General features: G+C 71.6%; 4 protein-coding genes and 1 long non-coding RNA gene across 7 annotated transcripts; 1 reads left to right on the top strand and 4 right to left on the bottom strand.

The window, feature by feature from the left end:
• Positions 1 to 266: 266 nt before the first annotated feature.
• LOC136995216 (lysophosphatidic acid receptor 4-like) lies at positions 267 to 3,353 on the top strand. 3 transcript variants are annotated; one of them, XM_067315037.1, is made up of 3 exons: positions 267 to 398; positions 1,059 to 1,147; positions 2,305 to 3,353. In XM_067315037.1, exons 1-3 carry the CDS (start codon positions 284 to 286, stop codon positions 3,247 to 3,249), a joined length of 1,149 nt encoding a protein of 382 aa, XP_067171138.1. In that variant the 5' UTR covers positions 267 to 283; the 3' UTR covers positions 3,250 to 3,353. The 3 variants fall into 3 exon arrangements, with proteins under 3 accessions (XP_067171138.1, XP_067171137.1, XP_067171139.1); XM_067315036.1 differs by having other exon boundaries at positions 1,029 to 1,147; XM_067315038.1 differs by lacking the exon at positions 1,059 to 1,147.
• Positions 3,354 to 4,248: 895 nt separating this feature from the next.
• LOC136995203 (uncharacterized) lies at positions 4,249 to 9,215 on the bottom strand. The gene is made up of 5 exons (XM_067315021.1): positions 9,176 to 9,215; positions 7,867 to 8,005; positions 6,459 to 6,589; positions 6,321 to 6,373; positions 4,249 to 5,351 (listed from the first exon to the last, which is right to left on the bottom strand). The coding sequence occupies exons 2-5, from the start codon at positions 7,981 to 7,983 to the stop codon at positions 4,249 to 4,251; spliced, it is 1,404 nt and encodes a 467-aa protein (XP_067171122.1). The 5' UTR covers positions 7,984 to 8,005; positions 9,176 to 9,215.
• A 384-nt stretch (positions 9,216 to 9,599) lies between these two features.
• Positions 9,600 to 10,489, bottom strand: LOC136995214 (uncharacterized). The gene is made up of 2 exons (XR_010886786.1): positions 10,398 to 10,489; positions 9,600 to 9,984 (listed from the first exon to the last, which is right to left on the bottom strand). It is a non-coding gene; the product is annotated as an uncharacterized lncRNA (long non-coding RNA).
• Positions 10,490 to 10,491: 2 nt separating this feature from the next.
• On the bottom strand, positions 10,492 to 12,204 carry LOC136995202 (snRNA-activating protein complex subunit 2-like). The gene is made up of 4 exons (XM_067315020.1): positions 11,952 to 12,204; positions 10,927 to 11,046; positions 10,762 to 10,830; positions 10,492 to 10,611 (listed from the first exon to the last, which is right to left on the bottom strand). The coding sequence occupies exons 1-4, from the start codon at positions 12,162 to 12,164 to the stop codon at positions 10,492 to 10,494; spliced, it is 522 nt and encodes a 173-aa protein (XP_067171121.1). The 5' UTR covers positions 12,165 to 12,204.
• Positions 12,205 to 13,280: 1,076 nt separating this feature from the next.
• On the bottom strand, positions 13,281 to 24,338 carry LOC136995201 (proline-, glutamic acid- and leucine-rich protein 1-like). Its single transcript, XM_067315018.1, is given in 15 exon segments — positions 13,281 to 14,549; positions 15,745 to 15,918; positions 15,921 to 15,971; positions 16,469 to 16,592; positions 17,494 to 17,630; positions 17,632 to 17,644; positions 18,091 to 18,163; positions 18,166 to 18,206; positions 21,012 to 21,100; positions 21,236 to 21,323; positions 21,417 to 21,546; positions 22,399 to 22,549; positions 23,801 to 23,860; positions 24,026 to 24,223; positions 24,333 to 24,338. Coding segments are annotated over 15 exon segments (2,517 nt in total). The 3' UTR covers positions 13,281 to 13,367.
• Between the last annotated feature and the right edge of the window lie 2,252 nt (positions 24,339 to 26,590).

Here is a 26,590-nt window from a genome sequence, read left to right as displayed (position 1 = left end):
TGACATCCCCATCCCCATGACATTCCCATCCCCAGGCCCCACATCTCCATCGTGTCCCTGTCCCCGGGCCCCACATCTCCATCATGTCCCCGTCCCCAGACGCCCCGTCCCCATGACATCCCCGTCCCCAGGGCCACCCCAGTCCCCACGTGTCCCCCCTCCGCAGGAATGTCCCCCCCCGTCCCCCGCCCCCACCCCCCCAGCGCCCCCCGTCCTCGCACCGCGGCCTCCCCCCGCGCCCGGGCACCCCTGTGCCACCGCCGTCCCCGTCCCCGGCGCCCGGATGTGCCGCGCAGGCACTTCTCCTTCGGTGGCAGGAAGCCGCGGAGCCGCCGGGCGCTTCGGGGGCAGCAGCCGGCCCCGCTCGGCCCCTCGCGCCCCCCCTGGGGGGGCCCCAGGTGAGTGGGGGACAGACAGGGGGGACACGGGGACACACCGCTCCGGGCGCAGCCTCCCAGCGCCTCCCAGTCCCACCCAGTCCAGCCCCGTCCCTCCCAGCGCCTCGAGCCCTCCCAGTCCTTCCCAGTGCCTCCCACCGCCCGCGCTACTCCCTTCCCAGTGCCCCCCCCCGCCCCGCCCAGTCCAAGCTCGTCCCTCCCAGTGCTTTTCCCAACGTCTCCCAGTTTGACACGGTGCCTCCCAGTTCAACCGGAATCCTCCCAGTTCGACCCAGTGCCTCCCAGTCCCCCCCTAGTTCCCCCCCAGGCCCTTTCCGGTGCCCCCCCAGACCAACCCAGAGCCTTGCAGCCCCCTCCCAGTGCCTCCCAGTTCAACTGGAATCCTCCCAGTTTGACCCAGTACCTCCCAATCCCCCCTAGTTCCCCCCCAGGCCCTTTCCGGTGCCCCCCCAGACCAACCCAGAGCCTCGCAGCCACCTCCCAGTGCCTCCCAGTTCAACTGGAATCCTCCCAGTTTGACCCAGTACCTCCCAACCCCCCCTAGTTCCCCTCCCAGGCCCTTTCCGGTGCCCCCCCAGACCAACCCAGAGCCTCGCAGCCCCCTCCCAGCCCAACCTAAATCCTCCCCAGTGCCTCCCAGTTCAGCCCAGCGCCCCCCAGGCTCGTCTCGGGGGCTCGGCCCCAAACGCACCCCGGGAGCAGCCGCTCCGGACCCCACCAGGCAGCACCCGGCGCGGGGAGGGAGGATGGTGAGACCCCGAGCCGGGGGGGGGGGGTCCCCGGGGTGGGGGGGTCTGTGGGGCTGGGGGTCCCCGGGGTGGGGGGTCCCTCCTGGAAGGGGTCAGGGCTGGAGTCCGGACCCCCGGGACCCACTGCTGCCCCCCCCTCCCAGGGCGACGGTTTTGTGTCCCCCCCCCCCAGCCTGAATTTGCACCTCGTTAGTGCAGGAAACAGGGTGACGGCAACGAGGTTACGGGAATGGGGTGACTCGGAGCCCCCCCCCAAGCGCTTTGGTCCTGGGGGGTCTCCGTGGGGCCTGGGGGGGGCAGATGAGGGGCTGGGGGCGATTGCCAGGATCCCCCCCCCCAAACACCCTGATCCCAAAGCTGGGAGCCCTGAATGCCCCTGGGACCCCCCCCAGTCCCACAGCTGAGACCCCCAAATGCCTCAGAGACCCCCCAATCCCTTAGCCAGGAGCCCCTGTGGGACCCCCCAGGGACCCCCAAATACCCCAGGGACCCCTTAGGGACCCCCTAATGCCTCAGAGACCCCCCAATCCCTTAGCCAGGAGCCCCTGTGGGACCCCCCAGGGACCCCCAAATACCCCAGGGACCCCCAAATGCCACAGAGACCCCCCAATCCCTTAGCCAGGAGCCCCTGTGGGACCCCCAAATACCCCAGGGACCCCTTAGGGACCCCCAAATGCCTCAGAGACCCCCCAATCCCTTAGCCAGGAGCTCCTGTGGGACCCCCAAATACCCCAGGGACCCCTTAGGGACCCCCAAATGCCTCAGAGACCCCCCAATCCCTTAGCCAGGAGCCCCTGTGGGACCCCCAAATACCCCAGGGACCCCTTAGGGACCCCCAAATGCCTCAGAGACCCCCCAATCCCTTAGCCAGGAGCCCCTGTGGGACCCCCAAATACCCCAGGGACCCTTCAGGGACCCCCAAATGCCTAAGACACCCCCCAATCCCTTAGCCAGGAGCCCCTGCGGGACCCCCAAATACCCCAGGGACCCCTTAGGGCCCCCCAAATGCCCAATAGACCCCCCCAAACACCCCAACCCCGCAGCCAGGAGCCCCGGGGAGGCCGGGTGCCCCCCTCGCCCCGGGGCTGCCCCTCCAACCCCATCACGTCCCCGTCTCCCCCCCCCCCCCCAAAAAAAAAAAAAAACCAACCCCACAGGCCACCGCGACCCCCATGGAGACGCCGGAGCCGAGCGGCGCCGGAGCTCCGACGTCCTGCGGCAACTGCACGTCGGGGGCGGACGCGGCCTTCGCCAGCCTCTACGGGCTCATCTTCGTGCTGGGTTTGGGGCTGAACGGGGCGGCTTTGGCGCTGCTGGGGCGCCGGGGCCGGGCGCCGTCGCCCACGGCCACCTACCTGCGCAACCTGGCCGCTTGCGACCTGCTGCTGGTGGCCTCGCTGCCGGCGCGGGTGGCCCACTACGCGGGGAAGCCGAGGTGGCCGCCGGTGGCCTGCGAGCTGCTGGGTTTGCTGCTGCTGGTCAACATGTACGGCAGCATCTTCCTGCTGACCTGCCTGAGCGGCGACCGCTGGGCGGCCGTGTGCCTGCCGCTGCACGCCGGGGCGGCGCGGCTGCGGCGGCGGGCGGCGCGGGTGTGCGCGGCCGCCTGGGCGCTCAGCGCCCTGGGCTGCGTGCCGGCTTACGTGGTGCCGCGGCAAAGCGCCGGCGAGGCGGCCGAGGAGAGGTGCTTCGACGGCCGCCCCCGCTACGTGACGCGGCCGGCGGTGGCCGGGGCCATGGCGGCGGCTTTCGCCTTGCCGCTGGCCGTCATGGTGGGCTGCTCGTGGGGGCTGCTGCGGGCCGTGGGGCGCAGCGCGGCCGCCCGCATGGCGCTGGTGGACGGCGCCAAGGTGCGGCGCATGGTGGTCACCCACGTGGCCATCTTCCTCGGCTGCTTCTTGCCCTTCCACGCCGTCCTGCTCTGCTACCAGCTGCGCGGAGCCCCGGGGCCGGCGCTGGACGAAGCCTATCGCTGCACCCTGCTCCTCGCCTGCGCCAACGCCGTCCTCGACCCCATCGCTTACTACTTCGCCGCCGAGTCTTTCCCGCGGCCCGGGGCCGCCCGGTCGCTCCCCGCGACTCCCAGCCCGCCGGGGAGCTGAGGCCACCGCTGCGATGGTGGCGGTGACGGTGGCGGTGGTGGCACGGCCTCGGCGCCAGGGGCCTGGGGTTTCCGGCGCTGGCGGCTGCGAGGTGGCGGCGAATAAAAGGGGATGTGTCGCAACGGCGCCGGGCTGGTGCGGATGGGGCCGGGGTGGGGACAGGAAGGGCCGGGGATGGGGGACAGGAGGGGACCACGATGGGGGACAGGAAGGGACGGGGATGGGAAAAGGAGGGGACCGCGATGGGGAAAGGAAGGGACGGGGATGGGGACAGGAAGGGACAGGGATGGGGACAGGAGGGGACAAGGATGGGGATGGGAAACAGGAAGGGACAGGGGTGGGGACAGGAGGAGACTGTGATGGGGACAGGAAGGATGGGGATGGGGACAGGAAGGGATGGGGATGGGGGACAGGAGGGGACCACGATGGGGACAGGAAGGGACAGGGATGGAGACAGAAAGGGACTGCGATGGGGACAGGAAGGGATGGGGATGGGGAAGAGGAAGGGACCATGATGGGGACAGGAAGGGACGGGGATGGAGGACAGGAGGGGACCACGATGGGGGACAGGAAGGGACAGGGATGGGTAAAGGAGGGGACCGCGATGGGGAAAGGAAGGGACGGGGATGGGGACAGGAAGGGACAGGGATGGGGACAGAAAGGGACTGCGATGGGGACAGGAAGGGATGGGGATTGGGAAGAGGAAGGGACCATGATGGGGACAGGAAGGGATGGGGATGGGGAAGAGGAAGGGACCACGATGGGGACAGGAGGGGACAGGGATGGGTATAAGAGAGGACTGCGATGGAGGAGAGGAGGGGACTGGGATGGGGACAGGAAAGGGAGGAGGATGGGGGACAGGAGGGGATAGGGATGAGGGACAGAAGGGACAGGGGACAGGAGGGACCCGTCGTCCCCCCCCCCCCAACCCAACCCCGCACCCACCGCCCCACCCCAGGGTCCCCATCACGCTCCAAACCCAGCACCCGGCTCAGAGCTTTATTCTGCGGCGGTGGCGGCAGCGGCGGTGGCGGCATCCCTGTCCCTGTCCCCATCTCCATCTCCGTCCTTGTCCTTGTCCCCATCTCCATCCCTGTCCCCATCTCCATCTCTGTCCTTGTCCTCGTCCCCATCTCCATTTCCATCCCTGTCCCTGTCCCCATCCTTGTCCCCATCCCCGTCTCCATCCCCATCCTTGTCCCCATCCCCATCCCTGTCTCCATTCCCATCCCTGTCTCCATTCCCATCCCCATCCCTGTCCCCGTCTCCATTCCTGTCTCCATCCTTGTCCCCATCCCTGCCTCCATCTCCATCCCTGTCCCCGTCTCCATCCCCGTCGCCGTCGCCGTCGCTCAGCACCTCCCAGCGCTCGGCGTCCAGCACCCGGTAGCGCCGGCGGCGGTAAGCGGCGGCGTCGCGCTCCCGGCTCCGCCGCGCCTCCTCGTAGATGCCGCGGAGGACGGGCGGCAGCGGGGCGAAGCCGCCCAGACGCGCCAGGGCGCCGCAGTAACCCCACTGCGCCGGGCCCAGGCGGTGGAAGCGGCGCCGGCGCCCGGCGCCCGCCCGGTGCCGCCGCAGCTCCTCGGCCGCCTCCCGCAGCATGCGCCCGGCCGGCGGCAGGACGCAGGCGCCCGCCAGCGCCGCCAGGAAGAAGAGCACCTGGCAGTGGAAGAAGGGGAAGGGGCAGACGTGGCTGCAGAGCCCCACGAAGGCCAGCGTGGGGTGGCGGGGCGGCAGCATGTGCCGGTACAGCGGCGCCACCAGCCCCTCGGCCGCCCGCAGCCCCACGGCGCCGCGCCGCAGGAAGGGGAAGGAGTAGCGGTAGCCGGTGCAGAGCAGCAGCGTCTCGGCCGCCGCCGCGGTGCCGTCGGCGAAGAGCACGGAGCCGGGACGCACGGCTCGCGCTTCCGGAGCCTGGGCCACGGCGGCCGGCAGCCCCGGCACCGGCGTCGAGCGGCGGCGGCGGCTCAGGGTGACGCTGCGGGCCACCGGCGCCAGCTCCAGCGCCAGGTCCACGCCGGAGGGGCCGGCGCCCAGCAGCACCACGGCGCGGCCGGCGAAGGGCTCGGGGCGGCGGTACTCGCGGCTGTGCAGCACCTGGCCTGCAGCGGGGCGGCGTCAGACGGACGGGGGGGACGGACAGGGGGACACCAAGGGGACATGGGGACAGGGGGACATGGGGACAGGGATGGGGGACACCGAGGGGATGGGGACAGGGGGACACCAAGGGGACATGGGGACAGGGGGACATGGGGACAGGGATGGGGGGGATACCGAGGGGACATGGGGACAGGGGACATGGGGATGAGGACAGGGAGACATGGGGACAGTGATGGGGGACACCGAGGGGATGGGGTTGGGGGGACATGGGGACACCGAGGGGACAGGGGGACACCATGGGGATCGGGTCGGGGGGACATGGGGACATGGGGATGGGGGGACACCAAGGGGATGGGGACAGGGGGACATGGGGTTGGGGGGACATGGGGACACCGAGGCGACAGGGATGGGGGGACACTGGGGGGTCAGGGTCAATGGGGACATGGGGACACCAAGGGGATGGGGACAGGGAGACATGGGGACACTGGGGGGATGGGGATGGGGATGAGAGGACACTAAGGGGATGGGGTTGGGGACAGGGGGACACCGAGGGGATGGGGTCAAGGCACATGGGGACATGGGGACAAGGGGACACCGAGCGGATGGGGTCGGGGTCAATGGGGACATGGGGATGGGGTCAGGGGACATGGGGACACTGAGGGGATGGGGTTAGGGTCAATGGGGACAGGGACAGGGGGACACCAAGAGGATGGGGTCAAGGGACATGGGGACGAGGGGACACCGAGGGGATGGGGTTGGGGTCAATGGGGACAAGGGGACACCGAGGGGATGGGGTCATTGGGGACACGGGGACGGGGACAGCACCATGGGGATGGGATCAGGGGAACACGGGGATGGGAATAGGGTCAGGGGGACGCAGCGGGGATGAGGTCAGGGTCAACGGGAACACGGGGACAGGGACATGGGGACAGCGGGGACATGGGGACAGCGGGGACCGGAGGCGCCGTCACCTGCGAACGTGTCCAGCCCGGGGATGTGGGGCACCATGGGGGTGGCGTAGTGGCTGCAAGAGAGCAGGGGAGCCGTGGGGGCCCCGTCCCCGTCCCCGTCCCCGTCCCCGTCCCCACGGCGGCGGCGGTGGCCCCTACCCGGTGCACACCATGACGGCGTCGAAGTGCTCGGTGCGGCGGCGGCCGCCGGCCCCCAGCTCGCGGGAGGTGACGCTCCAGCCGCCCCCCGGCCCCTCCGCCGGGCTCACGTCCTCCACGAGCTGCTGGAACTGGGGGGCAGCCGGGCACGTGGGGCAGGGACGGACCCGGGGACATGGGGGGTAGCCGGGGACGTGGGGCAGGGATGGACCCGGGGACGTGGGGGGCAGCTGGGGACGTGGGGCAGGGACGGACCCAGGGACATGGGGGGAGCCAGGGATGTGGGGTGGGGATGGGGACATGGGGGGCAGCCGGGGACGTGGGGCAGGGATGGACCCGGGGACATGGGGGGCAGCTGGGGACGTGGGGCAGGGACGGACCCAGGGACATGGGGGGCAGCTGGGGACGTGGGGTGGGGATGGGGACATGGGGGGCAGCTGGGGACGTGGGGCAGGGACGGACCCGGGGACATGGGGCAGGGACAGACCTGGGGACATGGGGTGGGGATGGGGACACGGGGGGCAGCTGGGGACGTGGGGCAGGGACAGGGATGTGGGGGGCTGCCAGGGCCATGGGGCGGGGACGGATCCAGGGATGTGGGGGGCAACCAGGGCCGTGGGGCAGGGACAAGCCCCAGGGACACAGGGACCAGCCAGGACCATGGGGCAGAGATGGACATGGGGATGCGGGGGGCAGCCGGGGCTGTGGGGGGCAGCCAGGGCTGTGGGGCAGGGACAGACGTGGGGACACAGGGGGCAGCTGGGGCCATGGGGCAGGGACGGGCCCAGAGACCAGGCAGGGCCGTGGGGCAGGGACGAGCCCCAGACCCTTCGGGGCTGGATGGGGACCGCGCCGTGGGGCAGGGGCCTGTGCCGTGGGGCAGGGATGAGCCCCAGGCCCTTGGGGGCTGGATGGGGACCACGCTGTGGGGCAGAGGGGCCGCACTGTGGGGCAGGGGGCCGTGCCATGGGGCAGGGCCGGCTCCAGGAGACACAGGGACCGGACAGGGGCCGCGCCGTGGGGCAGGGGGGCCGCGCCGTGGGGCAGGGCCGGCTCCAGGAGACACGGGGAGCGGACAGGGGCTGCGCCGTGGGGCAGGGCCGGCTCCAGGAGACACGGAGACCGGACAGGGGCCGTGCCGTGGGGCAGGGGGGCCGCGCCGTGGGGCAGGGCCGGCTCCAGGAGACACGGAGACCGGACAGGGGCCGCGCCGTGGGGCAGGGGGGCCGCGCCGTGGGGCAGGGCCGGCTCCAGGAGACACGGGGAGCGGACGGGGGCCGCGCCGTGGGGCAGGGGGGCCGCGCCGTGGGGCAGGGGGCCGGCTCCAGGAGACACGGAGACCGGACGGGGGCCGCGCCGTGGGGCGGGGGCCGCGCCGTGGGGCCGGGCCCGCCGTGGGGCGGCTCACCCGGATGTGCTGGAGGACGCCGGAGCGGGCGGCGTAGCGCTCCAGGTAGGCCAGCACCTCGCCGTGGGGCAGGAAGGAGGGCAGGTGCTCCTCGAAGGGGAAGTCGGGGAAGGCCATCACCTCCTTGGGCAGGTTGGTCCTGCCGGGGCAGCGGGGTGAGACGGGGCCCCGGCCCCACGGCGGGCTGAGGTGGGTCCTTGGGGGGCGTCCGGACCCACGGAAAGGGGAGGTGGGTCCTTGGGGTAGCTCCAGCCCCACAGCAAGGTGAGGTGGGTCCTTGGGGGGGGGGTCCAGACCCATAGAAAGCTGGGGTGGGTCCTTGGGGTGGTCTCAGACCCATAGAAAGCTGGGGTGGGTCCTTGGGGTGGTCTCAGGCCCATAGAAAGGTGAGGTGGGTCCTTGGGGTGGTCTCAGACCCATAGAAAGCTGGGGTGGGTCCTTGGGGTGGTCTCAGACCCATAGAAAGGTGAGGTGGGTCCTTGAGGGGGTCCCAGACCCATAGAAAGGTGAGGTGGGTCCTTGAGGGGGTCCCAGACCCATAGAAAGCTGGGGTGGGTCCTTGGGGTGGTCTCAGACCCATAGAAAGCTGGGGTGGGTCCTTGGGGTGGTCTCAGACCCATAGAAAGGTGAGGTGGGTCCTTGGGTGGCTCCAGACCCATAGAAAGGTGAGGTGGGTCCTTGGGGTGGCTCCAGACCCATGGTGAGAAGAGGTGGGGCCTTGTGGTAATCCCAGACCCATAGAAAGGTGAGCCCCATAGCGGGGCAAGAAGGGTCGCTGGGGCAACCCCAGCCCCATAGCGAGGTAAGACATGACCCCAGCCCCATAGTGGGGCAAGAAGGGTCCGTGGGGGCAACCCCAGCCCCATAGCGGGGTGAGAGGGGCCCCCAGGGCAGCCCCAGACCCACAGTGGGGTGAGAAGGGTCCGTGGAGCAGCCCCAGCCCCATTTTGGGGCGAGAAGGGTCCATGGGGCAGCCCCAGCTTTGCTGGGGGGCGACAATGGTCCGTGGGGCAGCCCCAGCCCCATTTTGGGGCGAGAAGGGTCCGTGGGGCAGCCCCAACCTCACCATGGGGCGACAATGGTCCGTGGGGCAGCCCCCAGCCCCATAGTGGGGGCAAGAAGGGTCCGTGGGGCAGCCCCAGCCTTGCTGGGGGGCAAGAAGGGTCCGTGGGGCAGCCCCAACCTCACCATGGGGTGACAAGGGTCCGTGGGGCAGCCCCAGCCCCATTTTGGGGCAAGAAGGGTCCCTGGGGCAGCCCCCAGCCCCACAGCGGGGCAAAAACACCCCCCCCCCCCCGCCCGGACTCACCGCAGGCCCCAGTAGACGGCGGCGCGGGGGGGGTCGCCGGGGGGGGTCGCCGGGGGGGGGCGCCGGGGGGGGGGCGGCGGCGGGGGCCCCTCGCGGTAGAGCCAGGTGCCCCCCCAGGCGGGCGCCGGCCTCGAAGACCACGGGGGGCGCGAAGGCCCCGGGCCGGGCGGCCAGGTGCCGGGCGGCGCAGAGCCCCGCCGCCCCGGCCCCCACCACGGCCACGCGCTGCCGCCGCCGCCCCCCCCGCTGCACCTCCCTCCGTCCCCCCGTCCATCCCGTGCGTCCGTCTATCCGTCCCCGCCGCGGACTTCGGCACCGGCGACGCTGGAAAAAAATAACCGCAACCGCACCGCCCCCCCCCCCCCCCACCACCGCCACCCCCCGCAGCGGCTTTTCCCTTGCGCCGCCGGGAACGAGTCCAAGGAGCAAGCGGTGGTGTTTTATTCCCGGCCGGAAGCGGTTCCCCGGCAAAAGGGGGGGGGGGATTTGGCACGGGGAAACCGGGAAGCGCCGCGAACGAGGGGATTCACCGAGCGGCGGAAGCGGAAGCGGGAAGCGGTGGGGTGGGGGGGTCAGCGGGACGGCGCCGCGCGGGCCAGCAGGCGCAGCGGGACGAGGAAGAGGTTGAGGGGGCAGATGCCGATCCCGCTCCAGCCGGGCCGGGGGGAGCCGGGGGGGTCTCCGGGGGGGCGGCCGGGGGGCCGCGAGGTCTCCGTAGGCGCTCCGGAGGTGGCCGCGGAGGGCGGCGCAGTCCAGGGAGGCCAGTTCGGCCGGGAGCGACGCCAGCAGGGCCAGCAGCACGGCTGACTCTGTTTTTGGGGGGGGGGGGCATGTAAGACCCCCTCGGTGTCCCCCCCCCCCCCTTTTTCCCAATCTCCATCCCCTTCCAATATCACCTTGTCCTTCTCCGACGTCACCCTGTCGCCCTCTGATGTCACCCCAGCAGCGAAACACCCCCCCCAGCTGCATCCCCGGTGCTTTCGGATTGGGGGAGCCCCAAACTGGTCCCAGTTTGCAGCTGGGACCCCCCCACTTGTGGGAATGTCGCCCCCCCCCCCCCAATCTCCATCTGGTTTTTAACCTCCTTCCGGCTCCGCCGCCCCGTTCGCACCCGGTGAAGCAGCCGGAATTGCCCCCCCCCGGGCCCCCCAACTGCCACCACCCCAGGGAAGGGGGGGGGACCCCAAATCGCCGCTGCTGCGCGTGGGGCCCCCCGACTCACCGCCGGGGGGGGGGCGCGGGGGGCCTCCCCGCCCCGCGCCAGCAGCGAGAGGTATTCGTAGACCTTCTCGAAGTCGACAGCGAAATCCCGGGACTCAGTGGCGGTGGCGGAGGCAGCGTCCCGGGGATCCGGCGGATCTGGCTCCGGCACGGGGGGCCGCGGCGGGCACCGAGCGCAGCAGGCTCAGCGGCTCCGCGGCCGCGATGGTGAGCACCTGCAAAGAGAGCGGAGAGCGGGAAGCAGCTGGAAGTCACAACGAGCGTCGGGATAAACCCGCCGGCGGTGGCCGTTGTCCCATCCCGCCAGGCTCGGGATGCCGCTGCTCCTGAGTGGAATAAAACCGCTTGTAGCCGGAGCCGGTTACCTGCGAGAACGCTGCCACTGTGGCCTCCTCCAGCTGCTCCGAGAGCTTCTCGGCGAGGTCCGTCCACACCTGGGGGGCAGAGAGCGGTGACGCCACGGCCGTGGGGGACGGGGGGACGGGAACACCCGGGGACACCCGGGGACGCGCGGGAGCACGGCGACGCACCTCGATGGGGGCCGGGATCTCGGCCCGCCGCCGGCGCTGCTCCTCCAGGCACTGGCGGTACTCGGTCCGCACGGCCTCGCGCGCCACCCGGCCCTTCAGGTGCGAGACGAAGGCGAGGATCTGCGGGAGCGAGAGGGGCTCGGAAGCGGCCAGGGGACGGGGGACGTGGCCCGGGGAATGGGGATGGGGGACACGGTTTAGGGACAGGGGACACGATCCGGGGAATGGGGACGGGGATGGGGGACACGGTTTGGGGATGGGGGATGCAATCTGGCGAATGGGGACAGGGATGGGGGACGCGGTTTAGGGATGGGGGACGCGATCTGGGGAACAGGGACACAGCTGGGGGACACGGGGACGTGGCCAGGGGACACAGTTTGGGGATGGGGACATGGCCAGGAGACACGGTTTGGGGATAGGGACACGATCCGGGGAATGGGGATAGGGATGGGGGACAGGTTTGGGTATAGGGACACGATCCATAGAACGGGGATGCAGCTGGGGGACACGGGGACGTGACCAGGGGACACGGTTTGGGGATGGGGACGTGGCCAGGGGACACGATTTGGGGACAGGGACAGATCCCGGCTCCGCGACTTCGTTTGCGGCCGACGGGACGCGCGGGGCGATCGCGGCCCCGTGGGCAGCCCCGAAGTGGGGTCCGGAGCGTGTGTGTGTGTGTGGGGGGGATCAGGCAAAGCCCCCGCCCCACGGCGCAGGGGGCAGGGGTGGGGGGGGGCTCCACATCCCAGAGTCCCTGTCCCCCCCCCCCCCCCCCGCCGGGGGACCCAGGTGTCCGGGAGCCCCCCGATTCCCCTCCCCAAATCCCTCTGTGGACCCAGGCGTCCGGGCTCCCCCCCCCTTCCCCCAACCCGGCATCCTCACGGGATTGAGGCATCCGGGTGCCCCCGTTCGCCCTCTCCCCGCAGCCCCCCACGGGGGCCCAGGCGTCCGGGTCCCTCCTCCCTTCCCCCACACTCCCCACGGGGGCCCAGGCGTCCGGGAGCCCCCGCTCCCCCCCCAACCTCGGCCTCGCTCCGCCGGGGCAGCCGCTCCCGCAGCCGCCGCGGCTCCAGCTCGGAGGCGCCGAGCGCGGCCTGAGCCCGCAGAGCTCCGAGCAGCGCCCGCTTCTCCCGCGCCGACCAAGCGGCTCGCGGAGGCTCCGGCGCCGCCGCCGCCGCCCCGGGACCCGTCACGTAGCGCGCCGGGGTCAAGCGGGTCCGCAGCGGCGGCTTCATGGCGGCTACCGGCACCGGGCTCCCTCCGCGGGCACCGGCACCGGCTGATGGCGTCACTCGCAGCGCGCCAGGCCCCGCGGGACGCTGGGAGTCGTAGTGCCACAGCGCCTCCGCCAATGGGCGCTGTTTGATTGCGTCACTCCCAGCGCGCCAGGCCCCAGCGGGACGCTGGGAGCTGTAGTGCCACAGCGCCTCCGCCAATGGGCGCTGCTTGATTGCGTCACTCGCAGCGCGCCCTGCTCGCCCGCAGCTCCCAGGGAGTGCTGGGAGTTGTAGTTCCAGCGCTGCCCCCTCCCTTCTTGGGGGTCCCGGGCGTCGGGGGGGCTTGGCCCATGGCGGGGGGGGGGGGACTCACTCCCCCCCCTCTCCACAGACACACACGGAGCCAGAGCGGGATGGGGGGGGGGATTTATTCCATGTCTCGCTGTGTTGGGGGCTGTGGGTATGGGGGGGCAAAGGGGCCGTTTTGGGGAGTCAGTCACGGGGTTGTTTTGGGGGGTTGGGGGGCCGTTTTGGTGGGTCACGGGGCCATTTCAGGGGTCCTGTCATCGTCCGGGGGGCAGTCGATGAAGTCTGCCAGCATGGTCGCTGTCTCGTCCAGCTCCTGGGGGGGCAGAGAGGGTCAGGGGGGCCCCAAACTGCCCCATTTTCCCCTCGAAGTTGCCCCAATTCTCACTCCACCCCCCCCCAGGCTGCCCCATCTTCCACCAATACCCCCAAACCGCCCCATTCTCACCCCAAAACCCCCCAGGCTGCCCCATCTTTGCCCCAAACCGCCCTGTTCTCACCCCAAAACCATCCAACCTGCCCCATTCCCCACCCCGCCATGGCCAAACTGCCCCATCTTTGCCCCAAACTGCCCCACTCTCCCCCCAAACTGCCCCATTTATCTCCAATACCCCCCCCCAAACTGCCCCATTCTCCCCCCAGTACCCCCAAACTGCCCCAGTCTCGCCCCAAAAGCCCCCCGGCCCCTCACCCTCCCCCTTGTCGGCGGGGGGCGGGGGCTCCTCTATCCAGCCTGGTGGGGGCACTTGGGGGGGGGGCTGCCGGCCCCCCCCAGGATTTCGGGGTGCGGAGGGGGATGAGACGCATCCAGGGCAGGGGGGGTCACCTCGGGGGGCTCCAGGAGGGGCGGGGGGGGCTCGGGGACCTCCGGGGGGGGCTCCCCCTCCTCCTCCTCTCCCCCTTCCCGGGGGACCTTCATCCCCACGTCCTCCTCGTCCTCGTCCTCGTCGTCCTCGTCCCTCCTCGGGCGGGGGGGGGCGGGTGGCCTTCGTCCACCTCCATGACGAGGGCGCCCGTGTCCTCGGGGGGCGGCGGGGGCTCTTCGGGGAGCGCCAGGGGCTGCCCGCCCTTGCCGCCGCCTTCCTCCTCCTCTTCCTCCTCCTCCTCGGAGAGGCCCTCGTCCTCCTCGTACTCCTCCTCATCCTCGTCGTACTCCTCCTCGCCCAGCTCTTCCTCCTCGTCGAACTCCTCCTCCTCCTCCTCTTCTCCTCCTCCTCGAAGAAACTCTTCCTCCCCGAACTCCTCTTCCTCCTCTTCTTCCTCCTCCTCTTCCTCCTCCTCCTCCTCTTCCTCGCTGCTGTTGATGTTGATCACGGCCGGGTCGGGCTCGCCGGGGATCCCCGGCAGCTCCGGGGGGGCGACGGGGGGGGCGAACGGGGGGCGGCGGTGGGGGGGGCGGCGGCGGCAGCGCCAGGGAGGGGGCCCCGGCTCCTCGGCGGGTTCGGGGGGCGCCAGCAGCGGCGGGGAGACGGCGGGGGGGGGGCTGCGGCGGGCAGGGGCGGCAGGGGGGGGCAGCGGGGGGCGGCGGCAGCGTGGGGGCGGCGGCAGCAGCAGGGGGACCCCCCCCGGTTTGGGTCCCGGGGCGGGCGGGGGCGAAGCGGGGGGCCCCCCCCGCTTGGGGACGATGACCACGCTGTCGTCCGAGTCGCTCTCCAGCGAGATCTCCACGTCCGACGGCTCCTCCTTGTCGTAGTGCACGAAAACGGGGCGCCGCGGACGCCCCCCCCCCGCCCGGCGGGGCCCCCCCGGCCTCTTCCTCCTCCTCCTCCTCCTCCTCCTCCTCCTCGGCCCCCCGCCGCGGCGGGGGGCTGCCCCAGGGGGGGCAGCGGCGGCCCGTCCCCGGGGGGCTCCTCCGCCAGCGGCGGCAGCCGGGGGGGGCCCCAGCGGGTTGGCGGAGGCGGCGGAGGCGGCGGAGGTGGGGGGGGGCCCCCCCGGGGGGCTCCCGGGAAAGCCGGGGGGGGGCGGGCGGCTGGCGGAAAGGGGGGGCGGGAGGTTCCGGGGGGGGCCCCCGGGGCCGCCGTGGGGTGCAGGGGGGGGCACCCAGGGCCGGGCCAGGGCGTTCGCCACCACCAGGGCTTCGGTGCAGATGGAGGAGACCTGCGGGGGGGGGGGGCGGAGGGTGGGGGGTTATTGGGGGTGTCACGGTGGGGGGGGGGGAACCCCCAACTCCATGCGAGATTGGGGGGGGACCCCTGGTCCTATATCCTGGCTGTGGGGGGGGGGTCCCAGGGGGATTAGGGGTCCTGGGGGGACCAGCTGTGAGAAAGGGCCGTCCCCAGTGGCGATTTTGGGGGGGTCCCAGCTGTGGGATGGGGGGGGGTCCTGGGGGACTTGGGGGGTCCTAGAGGATGGGGGGGGCCCCCAAAGGTCCCAGCTGTGGGATAGGGGGGTCCCTGGGGGTCACTTGGGGGGTCCCAGCTGTGGGGTGGAGGACTCAGGGGATTTTGGGGGTCCCTGGGGGTCCTGGTTGTGGATGGGGGGTCGGAGCCCCTGAGGGTCCCAGCTGCGGGATGGGGGGGGTCCCAAAGGGGTCCTGAGTGTAGGATGGGGGGTCGGGAGCCCCCGAGGGTCCCGGCTGTGGGATGGGGGGGGGTCCCTGGGGGGTCCCAGCTGGGGGGTCAGAGGGCTGAAGGGATTTTGGGGGTCCCTGGGGGGTCCCAGCTGCAGGATGGGGGGGGGGGGGTCGGGAGCCCCCGAGGGTCCCGGCTGTGGGACGGGGGGGGTCCCAAAGGGGTCCTGGGTGAAGGATGGGGGGGTCGGGAGCCCCTGAGGGTCCCAGCTGCAGGACGGGGGGGTCCCTGGGGGGGTCCCAGCTGGGGGTCAGAGGGCTCAGGGGATTTTGGGGGTCCCAAGGGGGTCCTGGGTGTGGGACGGGGGGGTCGGGAGCCCCTGAAGCTCCTGGCTGTGGGATGGGGGGGTCCCTGGGGGGGTCCCAGCTGGGGGGTCAGAGGGCTCAGGGGATTTGGGGGGGTCCTGGGGGTCCCAGCTGTGGGACGGGGGGGGTCCCAAGGGGGTCCTGGGTGTGGGATGGGGGGGTCGGGAGCCCCTGAGGGTCCCGGCTGTGGGATGGGGGGGTCCCAAAGGGGTCCTGGGTGTGGGATGGGGGGGGTCGGGAGCCCCTGAAGGTCCTGGCTGCAGGACGGGGGGGTCCCAAAGGGGTCTTGGGTGTGGGATGGGGGGGTCAGGAGCCCCTGAGGGTCCCGGCTGCGGGACGGGGGGTCCCTAGGGAAGACGGGGGCCCGTGTGTGTGTGTCCCCCCCCCCCCCCCCAAAAAAACCCCCGCCCCGCTCACCTGGAGGGCCGGGTCGCGCTGGCCCTGGCCGAAAGCCCGCAGGGCGCAGTGCAGGGGGGGGGCCCCGGCGGGGGCGGGGGCCAGCACCAGGGCCAGCAGGAGCTGGTAGAGGGCGGCGCGGCAGGGGGGGCTGGCGTAGGGGGTGCCGGGGGGGGCCGGCGGCGCCGGGGGGGGCCCTCGGCCTGCGGCAGCCGCAGCAGCAGCGGCACCACCAGCTCCTGCAGCCGCTGCCATTTGGGGGGGGGGGGGGGGGAGGCGTTAAGGGGGGGCAGCGATGGGGCACGGCCCCCCCCCCACAGCCCGGCCTCAGGGGGACACCCATTACCTGCCCCCCAGGCCCCCCATTTCTGCCCCAGATTCCCATTACCTGCTCCCACTACCTGCCCCAGACCCACAGACCCCCGTTACCTGCCCCAGACACCCGTTACCTGCCCCCCAGGCCCTTCATACCTTCCCCAATCCCCCAATACCTGCCCCAGCCCCACGGGGACCCCCGTTACCTGCCCCCAAGCCCCCCACACCTGCCCCAGCCCCACAGACTCCATTACCTGCCCCCCCCCAACCCCAATACTTCTCCTTCTTCTATAAAGGCTCCGTTTTCTGCCCCAGACTCGCAGAGACCCCCATTACCTGCCCCCCAGCGACCCCCCCTTCTCCCCCAGCGCCTGCCCCCCCCCGTCCCTGATCTGCCCCACGGAGCCCCCCCACCCCGCTGCCCTCTTACCCGGTGCGTCTCCTCCTTGATCAGCGGCCCCCCGGTCAGGATGGCTCGGCGCAGCGCTGGGGGGGGGGACGGGGTCAGCAACGGGGCCGTCGGGGGGCCCCTGTACCCCCACAACAGCAACGGGAGTCACGGGTGGGGGGCAACGACGGGTAGAGGCCCCTAGGAGGGGTATAGCCCCCCCCCCAAACCCCAGATCAGCCCCCAGAGACGGGGTTTAATTCCACCAGAATCCCCAGATCCACCTCAGAAATGGGGTTTAGCCCCCCCAGAACCCCCAAATCAGCCCCAGCGATGGGGTTTAGCCCCCCCCAGAACCCCCAAATCAGCCCCAGCGATGGGGTTTAGCCCCCCCAGAACCCCCAGATCAGCCCCAGGGATGAGGTTTAGCCCCCCCCAGAACGCCCAGATCAGCCCCAGGGAGGGGTTTAGCCCCCGCCAGGACCCCCAGATCAGCCCCAGGGAGGGGGTTTAGACCCTGCAACCCCCAGATCAGCCCCCAGAGATGGGGTTTAGCCCCCCCAGGACCCCCAGATGTCGGGTTTAGCACCTCGTGACCCCCAGAACAGGTCCAGGGATGGGGTTTAGCCCCTGCAACCCCTAAATCACCCCCAGAGATGGGGTTTAGCTCCCCCGGGACCCCCAGATCAGCCTCAGAAATGGGGTTTATCCCCCCCAGGACCCCCAGATCAGCCCCAGAAGTGGGGTTTAGCTCCCCTGGGACGCCCAGATCAGCCCCAGAATGGGGTTCCCCCCCCGGGACCCCCAGATCAGCCCCAGAAGTGGGGTTCCCCCCCCCCGGGACCCCCCCACCTCAACGTCGCTGTTGGCGGCAGGCTCCAGCTTGCGGTGCAGGACTGGGGCGTCCGCCCCGTCGCCCAGTTTGGGTCTTTTCGGGGCGCTGGGCTTCGGGTCCTGTTTCAACTGGCGGAAAGAAGGAAAGAGAGGAATAAAAGGGGGTGCTGGGGGGGGGACGGACGGACCAGGGGGGCAGGAAGGGGGCCAGGGTGTCCCTGGCGGGGTCTCACCTTGACGCCCTCGGCGGGGGGGTGATGTCGCTGAGCAGATGGGCCAGGAGCACCTCGTTGGGGTGGCCGGGACCCTGCAGGACCCCCGAGGAGGCGCCCGCCACCTCCACCCACAGCTCCAGCACCTCGTAGAGACGGTGTGCGCACCGCGCTGGGGGGGGGACAAGGTGTCAGGGGTGTCCTCGGGCCCCCCCCGGCTGCCCTGGGATGGGCACGGGGGCCACAAACCTCCCGGTGTCCCCACAGCTGCCCTGGGACGGGCACAGGGACCCCCAAAACCTCCCATTGTCCCCGCAGCTGCCCTGGGACAAACACGGGGTCCACAAAACCTCCCAGTGTCCCCGCAGCTGCCCTGGGACAAACACGGGGTCCACAAAACCTCCCAGTGTCCCCGCAGCTGCCCTGGGACAAACACGGGGTCCACAAAACCTCCCAGTGTCCCCGCAGCTGCCCTGGACAAACACGGGGTCCACAAAACCTCCCGGTGTCCCCAAACCACCGCGCGTCCCCCCAGTCAACCTGGGACCGATGGGACAGATAGGGGGACCCCCTGCACCCCGAAAGCCCCGTCGCCCCCCCCCCCCCCGCGGGCCCTACCTGAAGGGTTTCTCCTGCCCCGGCAGCGCGGCCTCGCGGGCGCCGCTCCAGGCGCTCAGCACTTGCGGAAGAGGCGGCCCAGGACGCTGCCCCAGCGCACCAGGCGCGCCCCACACCTGGGGGGCCGCCGGGCCGTCAGGGCGCCCGTGGCCCCCCCGGGGCTCCAGCACCCCGCAAGAGCCCCGCTGCCTCCCAGCACCCCAAAAAACGCCCCCAGCACCCCGCAAGAGCCCCCGCTGCCCTCCCAGCGCCCCGCAAACGCCCCAGCACCCCACAAACGCCCCCACTTCCCTCCCAGCACCCCACAAACACCCCCAGCACCCCGCAAGAGCCCCCGCTGCCCTCCCAGCGCCCCGCAAACGCCCCCAGCACCCCGCAAGAGCCCCCGCTGCCCTCCCAGCGCCCCAAAACGCCCCCAGCACCCGCAAGAGCCCCTGCTGCCCTCCCAGCGCCCCAAAACACCCCCAGCACCCCGCAAGAGCCCCCGCTGCCCTCCCAGCACCCCGCAAACGCCCCCAGCACCCCGCAAGAGCCCCCGCTGCCCTCCCAGCACCCTGCAAACGCCCCCAGCACCCGCAAGAGCCCCCGCTGCCCTCCCAGCACCCCAAAAACGCCCCCAGCACCCCGCAAGAGCCCCCGCTGCCCTCCAGCACCCCAAAAACGCCCCCAGCACCCCGCAAGAGCCCCCGCTGCCCTCCCAGCACCCCAAAAACGCCCCCAGCACCCCGCAAGAGCCCCCGCTGCCCTCCCAGCGCCCCGCAAACACCCCCAGCACCCCGCAAGAGCCCCCGCTGCCCTCCCAGCGCCCAAAACGCCCCCAGCACCCCGCAAGAGCCCCCGCTGCCCTCCCAGCGCCCCAAAACGCCCCCAGCACCCCGCAAGAGCCCCTGCTGCCCTCCCAGCGCCCCAAAACACCCCCAGCACCCCGCAAGAGCCCCCGCTGCCCTCCCAGCACCCCGCAAACGCCCCAGCACCCCGCAAGAGCCCCCGCTGCCCTCCCAGCACCCTGCAAACGCCCCCAGCACCCCGCAAGAGCCCCCGCTGCCCTCCCAGCACCCCAAAAACGCCCCAGCACCCCGCAAGAGCCCCCGCTGCCCTCCCAGCACCCCAAAAACGCCCCCAGCACCCCGCAAGAGCCCCCGCTGCCCTCCCAGCACCCAAAAACGCCCCAGCACCCCGCAAGAGCCCCCGCTGCCCTCCCAGCGCCCCGCAAACACCCCAGCACCCCGCAAGAGCCCCCGCTGCCCTCCCAGCGCCCCAAAACGCCCCCAGCACCCCGCAAGAGCCCCCGCTGCCCTCCCAGCGCCCCACAAACGCCCCCAGCACCCCGCAAGAGCCCCCGCTGCCCTCCCAGCGCCCCAAAACGCCCCAGCACCCTGCAAGAGCCCCCGCTGCCCTCCCAGCGCCCCGCAAACGCCCCCAGCACCCCGCAAGAGCCCCCGCTGCCCTCCCAGCACCCCACAAACGCCCCCAGCACCCCGCAAGAGCCCCCGCTGCCCTCCCAGCGCCCCAAAACACCCCCAGCACCCCGCAAGAGCCCCGCTGCCCTCCCAGCACCCCGCAAACGCCCCCAGCACCCCGCAGAGCCCCCGCTGCCCTCCCAGCACCCCAAAAACGCCCCCAGCACCCTGCAAGAGCCCCCGCTGCCCTCCCAGCGCCCCGCAAACGCCCCCAGCACCCCGCAAGAGCCCCCGCTGCTCTCCCAGCACCCAAAACGCCCCCAGCACCCTGCAAGAGCCCCCGCTGCCCTCCCAGCACCCCAAAACGCCCCAGCACCCCGCAAGAGCCCCCGCTGCCCTCCAGCGCCCCGCAAACGCCCCCAGCACCCTGCAAGAGCCCCCGCTGCCCTCCCAGCACCTCAAAAACGCCCCCAGCACCCCGCAAGAGCCCCCGCTGCCCTCCCAGCGCCCCAAAAAACGCCCCAGCACCCCGCAAGAGCCCCCGCTGCCTCCCAGCGCCCCGCAAACGCCCCCAGCACCCCGCAAGAGCCCCCGCTGCCCTCCCAGCACCCCAAAACGCCCCCAGCACCCGCAAGAGCCCCCGCTGCCCTCCCAGCGCCCCAAAAACGCCCCCAGCACCCCGCAAGAGCCCCCGCTGCCCTCCCAGCGCCCCGCAAACGCCCCCAGCACCCCGCAAGAGCCCCGCTGCCCTCCCAGCGCCCCGCAAACGCCCCCAGCACCCCGCAAGAGCCCCCGCTGCCCTCCCAGCACCCCAAAAACGCCCCCAGCACCCCGCAAGAGCCCCCGCTGCCCTCCCAGCGCCCCGCAAACGCCCCCAGCACCCCGCAAGAGCCCCCGCTGCCCTCCAGCACCCAAAAACGCCCCCAGCACCCCGCAAGAGCCCCCGCTGCCCTCCCAGCGCCCCGCAAACGCCCCCAGCACCCCGCAAGAGCCCCCGCTGCCCTCCCAGCGCCCCAAAACACCCCCAGCACCCCGCAAGAGCCCCCGCTGCCCTCCCAGCGCCCCGCAAACGCCCCCAGCGCCCCACAAAAGCCCCCAGTTCCCTCCCAGCACCCCAAAAACGCCCAGCACCCCGCAAGAGCCCCCGCTGCCCTCCCAGCACAGCCCCAGTTCCCCCTTGCGCAGCTCAACTCCCTCCCACTGTGCCCATTTTCCCCCCAGAGCCCCCATTTTCCTCCCAGTACACCCCAGTTCCCCCCCTAGCATAGCCCCACTATTTCCATAACCTAAGAGCCCCCAGTTTTCTCCCAGTACGTCCCATTCCCTCCCCGTATGCTCCAGTTGCCCCTCGCACGCCCCCAGTTGCCTCCCAGCGTCCCCAGTTGCCTCCCAGCGCAGCCCTGGTGTCCCCAGCTCCCCCCAAGAGCCCCCAGTCCCTTCCAGCGCAGCACCAGCGTCTCAGCGACCCCAGGAGCCTCCCAGTAACACCCCCAGCGTCCCCAGTTCCCTCCCAGTACTCACGCCAGGATGAGGGCCGACAGCACGTCCAGCATGTCCAGGTGGACGGAGGGCAGCAGCAGCATCTTCAGGGGACCGTCCCCAAACCAGTTCTGGGGGAGACGGGGCCGGGTTGAGATGGGGTCTCCCCCCCCACCCCCCCGTGCCCCACACGCAGCGCGAAAGCCCCCACCCGGGGTGTGGGGGGGGGTGGGTTTGGGGACCGTCCCCCCACCGCCGCCGCTCACGATGTTTTTGCTGGTGACGTTCAGCGCCCGGCAGACGAGGTCCAAGATGTCCTGGACGGGGACGGTGACGGGGGCCACGAAGTCCTTGCTGCAAGGGAGTTTTTTTTTTTTGGGGGGGGGTGTGAGGGTCCAGGGGACGCGGTTAGGGGTCTGGGGGGGTGTCCGGAGGGGGGGTCCGTACCTGAGCAGGAGCTGGAGCACCCGGGCCAGCCCCGAGAAGCGGTTGTGCACGGTGAGGACGAAGCCGGTGTCTCCGTCCTGGGGGGTCGGGAGCAGCATTTCCACCCCCGGCCCCTCGTAGGGCAGGGGGTCTGCGGGGGGGGGGGGGGGGGGGGGGAGAAGGGGGGGCAGAGTCAGCGCCCGGGTTGAGTCCATCCAGGCCCCCCCTGGAGCCCCCCCTGCCCCCCAAAACGGCCCTCGGGGTCCAACCGCCCCCGTGCCTCCCCCCCCCCAGCACCCCTCAGGGCCTCTCCAGCCCCAGCACCCCCCAGGTCCCATCCCGAAACACCCCTTAAGGTCCCCCCCAACCCCCCCCGCGGCAGTCTTCCCCCCCCCGTGCCCCCCAAATCTCTCCTTTGGGGTACATCCACCCCAGAGCCCCCCCAAAAGCACCTCTCAGGGTCCATCTATCCCCCCTACCCCCCCTGAGCCCCCCAAGCCACCCCACGGTGGTCCAGCCACCCCCCTGTGCCCCCAAAAACACCCCTCGGGGTCCAGCCCTCCCAAGTCCCCCCACAGTGGCCCAAATACCCCCCAGTGCCCCCAAACCACCCCATGGCAGCCCAACCACCCCCCAGCACCCCCCAAACCACCCCAAGGTGGTCCAGCACCCCCCCAGTGCCCCCTCACGGCAGCCCAACCACCCCCCAGCACCCCCCCAAACCACCCCAAGGTGGTCCAGCACCCCCCCAGTGCCCCCCACGGCAGCCCAACCACCCCCCAGCGCCCCCCAAACCACCCCATGGTGGTCCAGCACCCCCCAGCGCCCCCCAAACAACCCCACAGCAGCCCAACCACCCCCCAGCACCCCAGAAACCACCCCAAGGTGGTCCAGCACCCCCCCAGTGCCCCCCCCGGCAGCCCAACCGCCCCCCTCCAGACCACCCCCGGGGGCCCGTGCGCCCCGGCGCGCCCCCCCGAACCGCCCCCCCCCCCCGGCGCACCGGTCTCGCTGCCCTCGAAGAGGGCGCCCAGCAGCCCGTGCAGCGTGGCCAGCAGCCCCTGCACCTCCTGGTTCCAGCACTCCGTGTGCCGCAGCCCCTGCGAGAAGCCCCGGCCCAGCGAGGGCAGCAGCGCGTAGCACTCGCACGCCAGCTGCCCCGGCGGCGGCGGGGGGGACGGGGGAACGGCGTCAGTGCCCCCCCCGGGGCTGCCCCGGCACCCCAGAACCCCCCTGGGGCTGCCCCAGGACCCCCAGGACCCCCCCAGGGCTGCCCCAGCCCCCTCGGTACTGCCCTAGGACCCCCAGAACCCCCCCGGGGCTGCCCCGGCCCCCCTAGGACCCCCCCCAGGGCTGCCCTGGCCCCCTCAGGGCTGCCCCAGCCCCCCAGAACCCCCCCAGGGCTGCCCCAGCCCCTCGGTACTGCCTAGGACCCCCAGAACCCCCCCGGGGCTGCCCCGGCCCCCCCAGAACCCCCCCAGGGCTGCCCCAGCCCCCCAGGACCCCCCCCCCGGGGCTGCTCCAGCCCCCCTAGAACCCTCCCGGGGGCTGCCCTGGCCCCCCAGAACCCCTCCCCCAGGGCTGCCCTGGCCCCCTCAGGGCTGCCCCAGCCCCCCAAAACCCCCCCGGGGCTGCCCCGGCCCCCTCAGTACTGCCCTAGGACCCCCAGAACCCCCCCGGGGCTGCCCCAGCCCCCCTAGGACCCCCCCCAGGGCTGCCCCGGCCCCCTCAGTACTGCCCTAGGACCCCCAGAACCCCCCCGGGGCTGCCCCGGCCCCCCCAGGGTTGCCCCAGCCCCCTCAGTACTGCCCTAGGACCCCCAGAACCCCCCCGGGGCTGCCCCGGCCCCCCTAGGACCCCCCCCCAGGGCTGCCCTGGCCCCCTCAGGGCTGCCCCAGCCCCCCAGAACCCCCCCAGGGCTGCCCCAGCCCCCCAGGACCCCCCCTGGGGCTGCTCCAGCCCCCCTAGAACCCTCCCGGGGCTGCCCAGGCCCTCCAGGGCTGCCCCAGCCCCCCAGAACCCCCCCAGGGCTGCCCAGGCCCCCCAGGACCCCCCCCAGGGCTGCCCTGGCCCCCTCAGGGCTGCCCCAGGACCCCCAGAACCATCCCTGGGGCTGCCCCAGCCCCCCCAGGGTTGCCCCAGCCCCCCAGGACCCCCCCCGGGGCTGCTCCAGCCCCCCTAGAACCCTCCCGGGGCTGCCCAGGCCCCCCTAGGACCCCCCCAGGGCTGCCCTGGCCCCCTCAGGGCTGCCCCAGGCCCCCCCAGAACCCCCCCCAGGGCTGCTCTGCACCCTGGAGCAGCCTCATCTGCAACAACAGAGCTTTACTCAGCAAAATATTCCCCCCCCCTTCAAAAAAAAAAAAGACATTTTGGGGTTCCCCCCCCCCCCCGGCTCCCCCCTCTACCTGCTGCAGCTGGGGCGACTCGGAGTCGATGCGGGAGACGAAGTAGGCGGCTAATTTACCCTGGGGGAGAAGCACGGGATGAGCGAGGTGTGTGTGGGGGGACGCAGGACACAACCCCTCCCCCAAAACCGCCTCCCGGGGCGGGAGAGGGAGGCACAGACACCCCCAAACTCCCCGCCGGGGGGAGCGGAGCACGGAGACCCCCCCCCCCCCAGGGACGCTTACCCGCATGGAGCCGCAGGCGCGGGGGTAGAAGGTCATGCAGGACTTGACGCCCTCCAGCGTGGACAGCTCGCACTGGGGACGGGCAGGGTGAGGGCGGCAAGGCCCCACGGGCCCCCCCGAACCTTCTGTGTCCCCCCCCAAAACCCCCGTGTGCCCCCCCAGGCTCCTCTGTGCCCCCCTTAGCTCCCCACGTGGTCCCTAAAGCTATGTGACTCCCTCAGTACCCCATGCAAATCCTTCTGGGTCCTCCTAGATGCCCTCAGTTTCCCTTGTACCCCCCCAAAACTGGCTGTCCCCCCCCCAGTACCCCCATGTGACCCCCCCGAGGCCCCTCTGTGCCCCCCTTAACTCCCCATGTGGCCCCCAAACCCGTGTGACCCTCTCAGTCCCCCCAAAAATCCTTCTGGGTTCCCCTAGACCCCCTCAGCTTCCCTTGTGGCCCCCCCAAAACCTTCTGTCCCCCCCCAGCACCCCCATGTGACCCCCCCAGACCCCTCTGTGCCCCTCTCAGCTCCCCATGTGCCCCCCAAACCCTGCTGGCTCCCCCTAGACCCTCTCAGCTTCCCTTGTGGCCCCCCAAAACCTTCTGTCCCCCCCCCAGCACCCCCATGTGGCCCCCCCAGACCCCTCTGTGCCCCCCTCAGCTCCCCATGTGCCCCCCAAACCCTGCTGGCTCCCCCTAGACCCCCTCAGCTTCCCTTGCGCCCCCCCCCCCCAAAACCCTCCGTGTGCCCGGCAGATCCCGGTGTGCCGCCACTCGGCCCCACCGTGGGTGCCCCGAGCCCCACCCCCCCCCCCCCACAGGCGCTCCCCAGCCCCTCCACGTCCCCCTGACCCCCGCGTGTCCCCCCGGCCCCCCCGTCACCTCGGTTTGAGGGCCAGCAGGGAGGTGAGCAGCCCGGGGATGTGGTTGGTGCCGATGTCGCGCGCCAGCTCGGGCAGCTGGGAGGAGAAGAGCAGCAGGTCGTGGAGCACCGCCACCCCCAGCGCCATGGTGGGGGCCGGATCCTGCGACTGGATGGGGGGGGAGAGGCATCAGCACTGTCCCCCGCCACCCCGCGGTCCCCCAGGCCACCCGTCACCCCCCCCCCGCAAACCGCCCCGTTCCCCCGTTTTGCCCCCCAGATCTCTCCCCGTGTTCCCCGTCCCACGTTGTCCCTGCACCCCGGCTCCCGCTTCTCCGGTGCTGCTCTGTCCCCAGGTCCTCGGTGTCCCTGTCACCAGCCTCCCAGTGTCCCCCCCAGTCGCCACCGTCCCCATCCCGGCCCCTTCGGATGCTTCCGGCCCTGTCCCGGCACCCCTGGTCCCAGCCCCATCCCAGTGCCTGTAGCCCCATCCCGGCCCCTGTCCAAGCCCCCCAGCCCCATCCCGGCCCCATCTCAGGCCCATCCAAGCACCTCGGCCTAATCCCATCCCCATCCCGGCTTCTGTCCGTGCCCCCCAGCCCCATCCGAGCACCCCCATCCCCATCCTAGCCCCTGTCCGAGCCCCCCAGCCCCATCCCAGCCCCTATCCCAGCCCCCATTCCCTATCCCAACCCCTGTCTGAGCCCCCCAGCCACATCCCGGCCCCTATCCCAGCCCCCATTCCCTATCCCAGCCCCTGTCCCACCCCCCTAATGCCATCCTAGCCCCTATCCCAGCCCCCATTCCCTATCCCAATCCCTGTCTGAGCCCCCCAACCCCTGTCCCAGCCCCCTAATGCCATCCCAGCCCCTGTCTGAGCCCCCAATCCCTATCCCAATCCCCGTCCGAGCGCCCGCGGCCCCGTGCCGGCCCCGGCACACCTGGAGGAGGTGCTGGAGGCTCCGCAGCCAGCCCAGGCAGTGCTGCTGGAAGGGCTCCATGGGGCTCTCGCTCACCAGCAGCGACAGCAGGCACAGCCCCTCGAACCTGCGCCATGCACCCATTGGCTGCCGGCCGCCGGGCCCGCCCCCCCCACCCCGCCCCGGCCAATGGCGAGGGGGCCCACCCCACCCCGGGCCCGCCCTCCCTTTTTGGGGGTGTGTATTGGGAACACTGGCTGCTGATTGGCTGTTCCTCCACCTAATCCCACCCACCCATGCTGAAGAAACCAATGGGAAGCTGCACAACATGGGTGTGGTACAGAGAGAGGAATCTCTCTCTGACTGGCTGCGCTGCTGCTTAGTCCTGCCCACACCTTACAACAAAACCAATGAAAAGCCATATAGCATGGGTGTGGCACAGACAGAACCCCCATTGGCTGCCTGTTCACCTAGTCCCGCCTCCCCATGGCAGAGCAGCCAATGGGAAGCAGTACAGCAAGGGTGTGGCATGTGCAGTGAACACCCACTTCTGATTGGTTGCTCACCCAGCTAGCCCCGCCTCCCCCAAAGAGTAGTCCTGATTGGCTGTTTATGCCCATTGCACAGAAACAAATAGCCAATAACAAAACCATGAGACTAAACCATATTCTCATTGGTTGCAGTACCAGATCCAACTCCAAACGCTCACCTCTCATTGGCTGAGCACCTCCCACCCACCCCACACCCCCCAGGGCAGAGCAGCCAATGAGGAAGAGGCATGCAGGCAAAGGTCGCATGCA

The sequence above is a fragment of the Apteryx mantelli genome, chromosome 40 (genome assembly GCF_036417845.1).
Source record: "Apteryx mantelli isolate bAptMan1 chromosome 40, bAptMan1.hap1, whole genome shotgun sequence".
Lineage (NCBI taxonomy): Eukaryota > Metazoa > Chordata > Aves > Apterygiformes > Apterygidae > Apteryx > Apteryx mantelli.
This window is presented reverse-complemented; position numbering and strand designations above follow the sequence as displayed.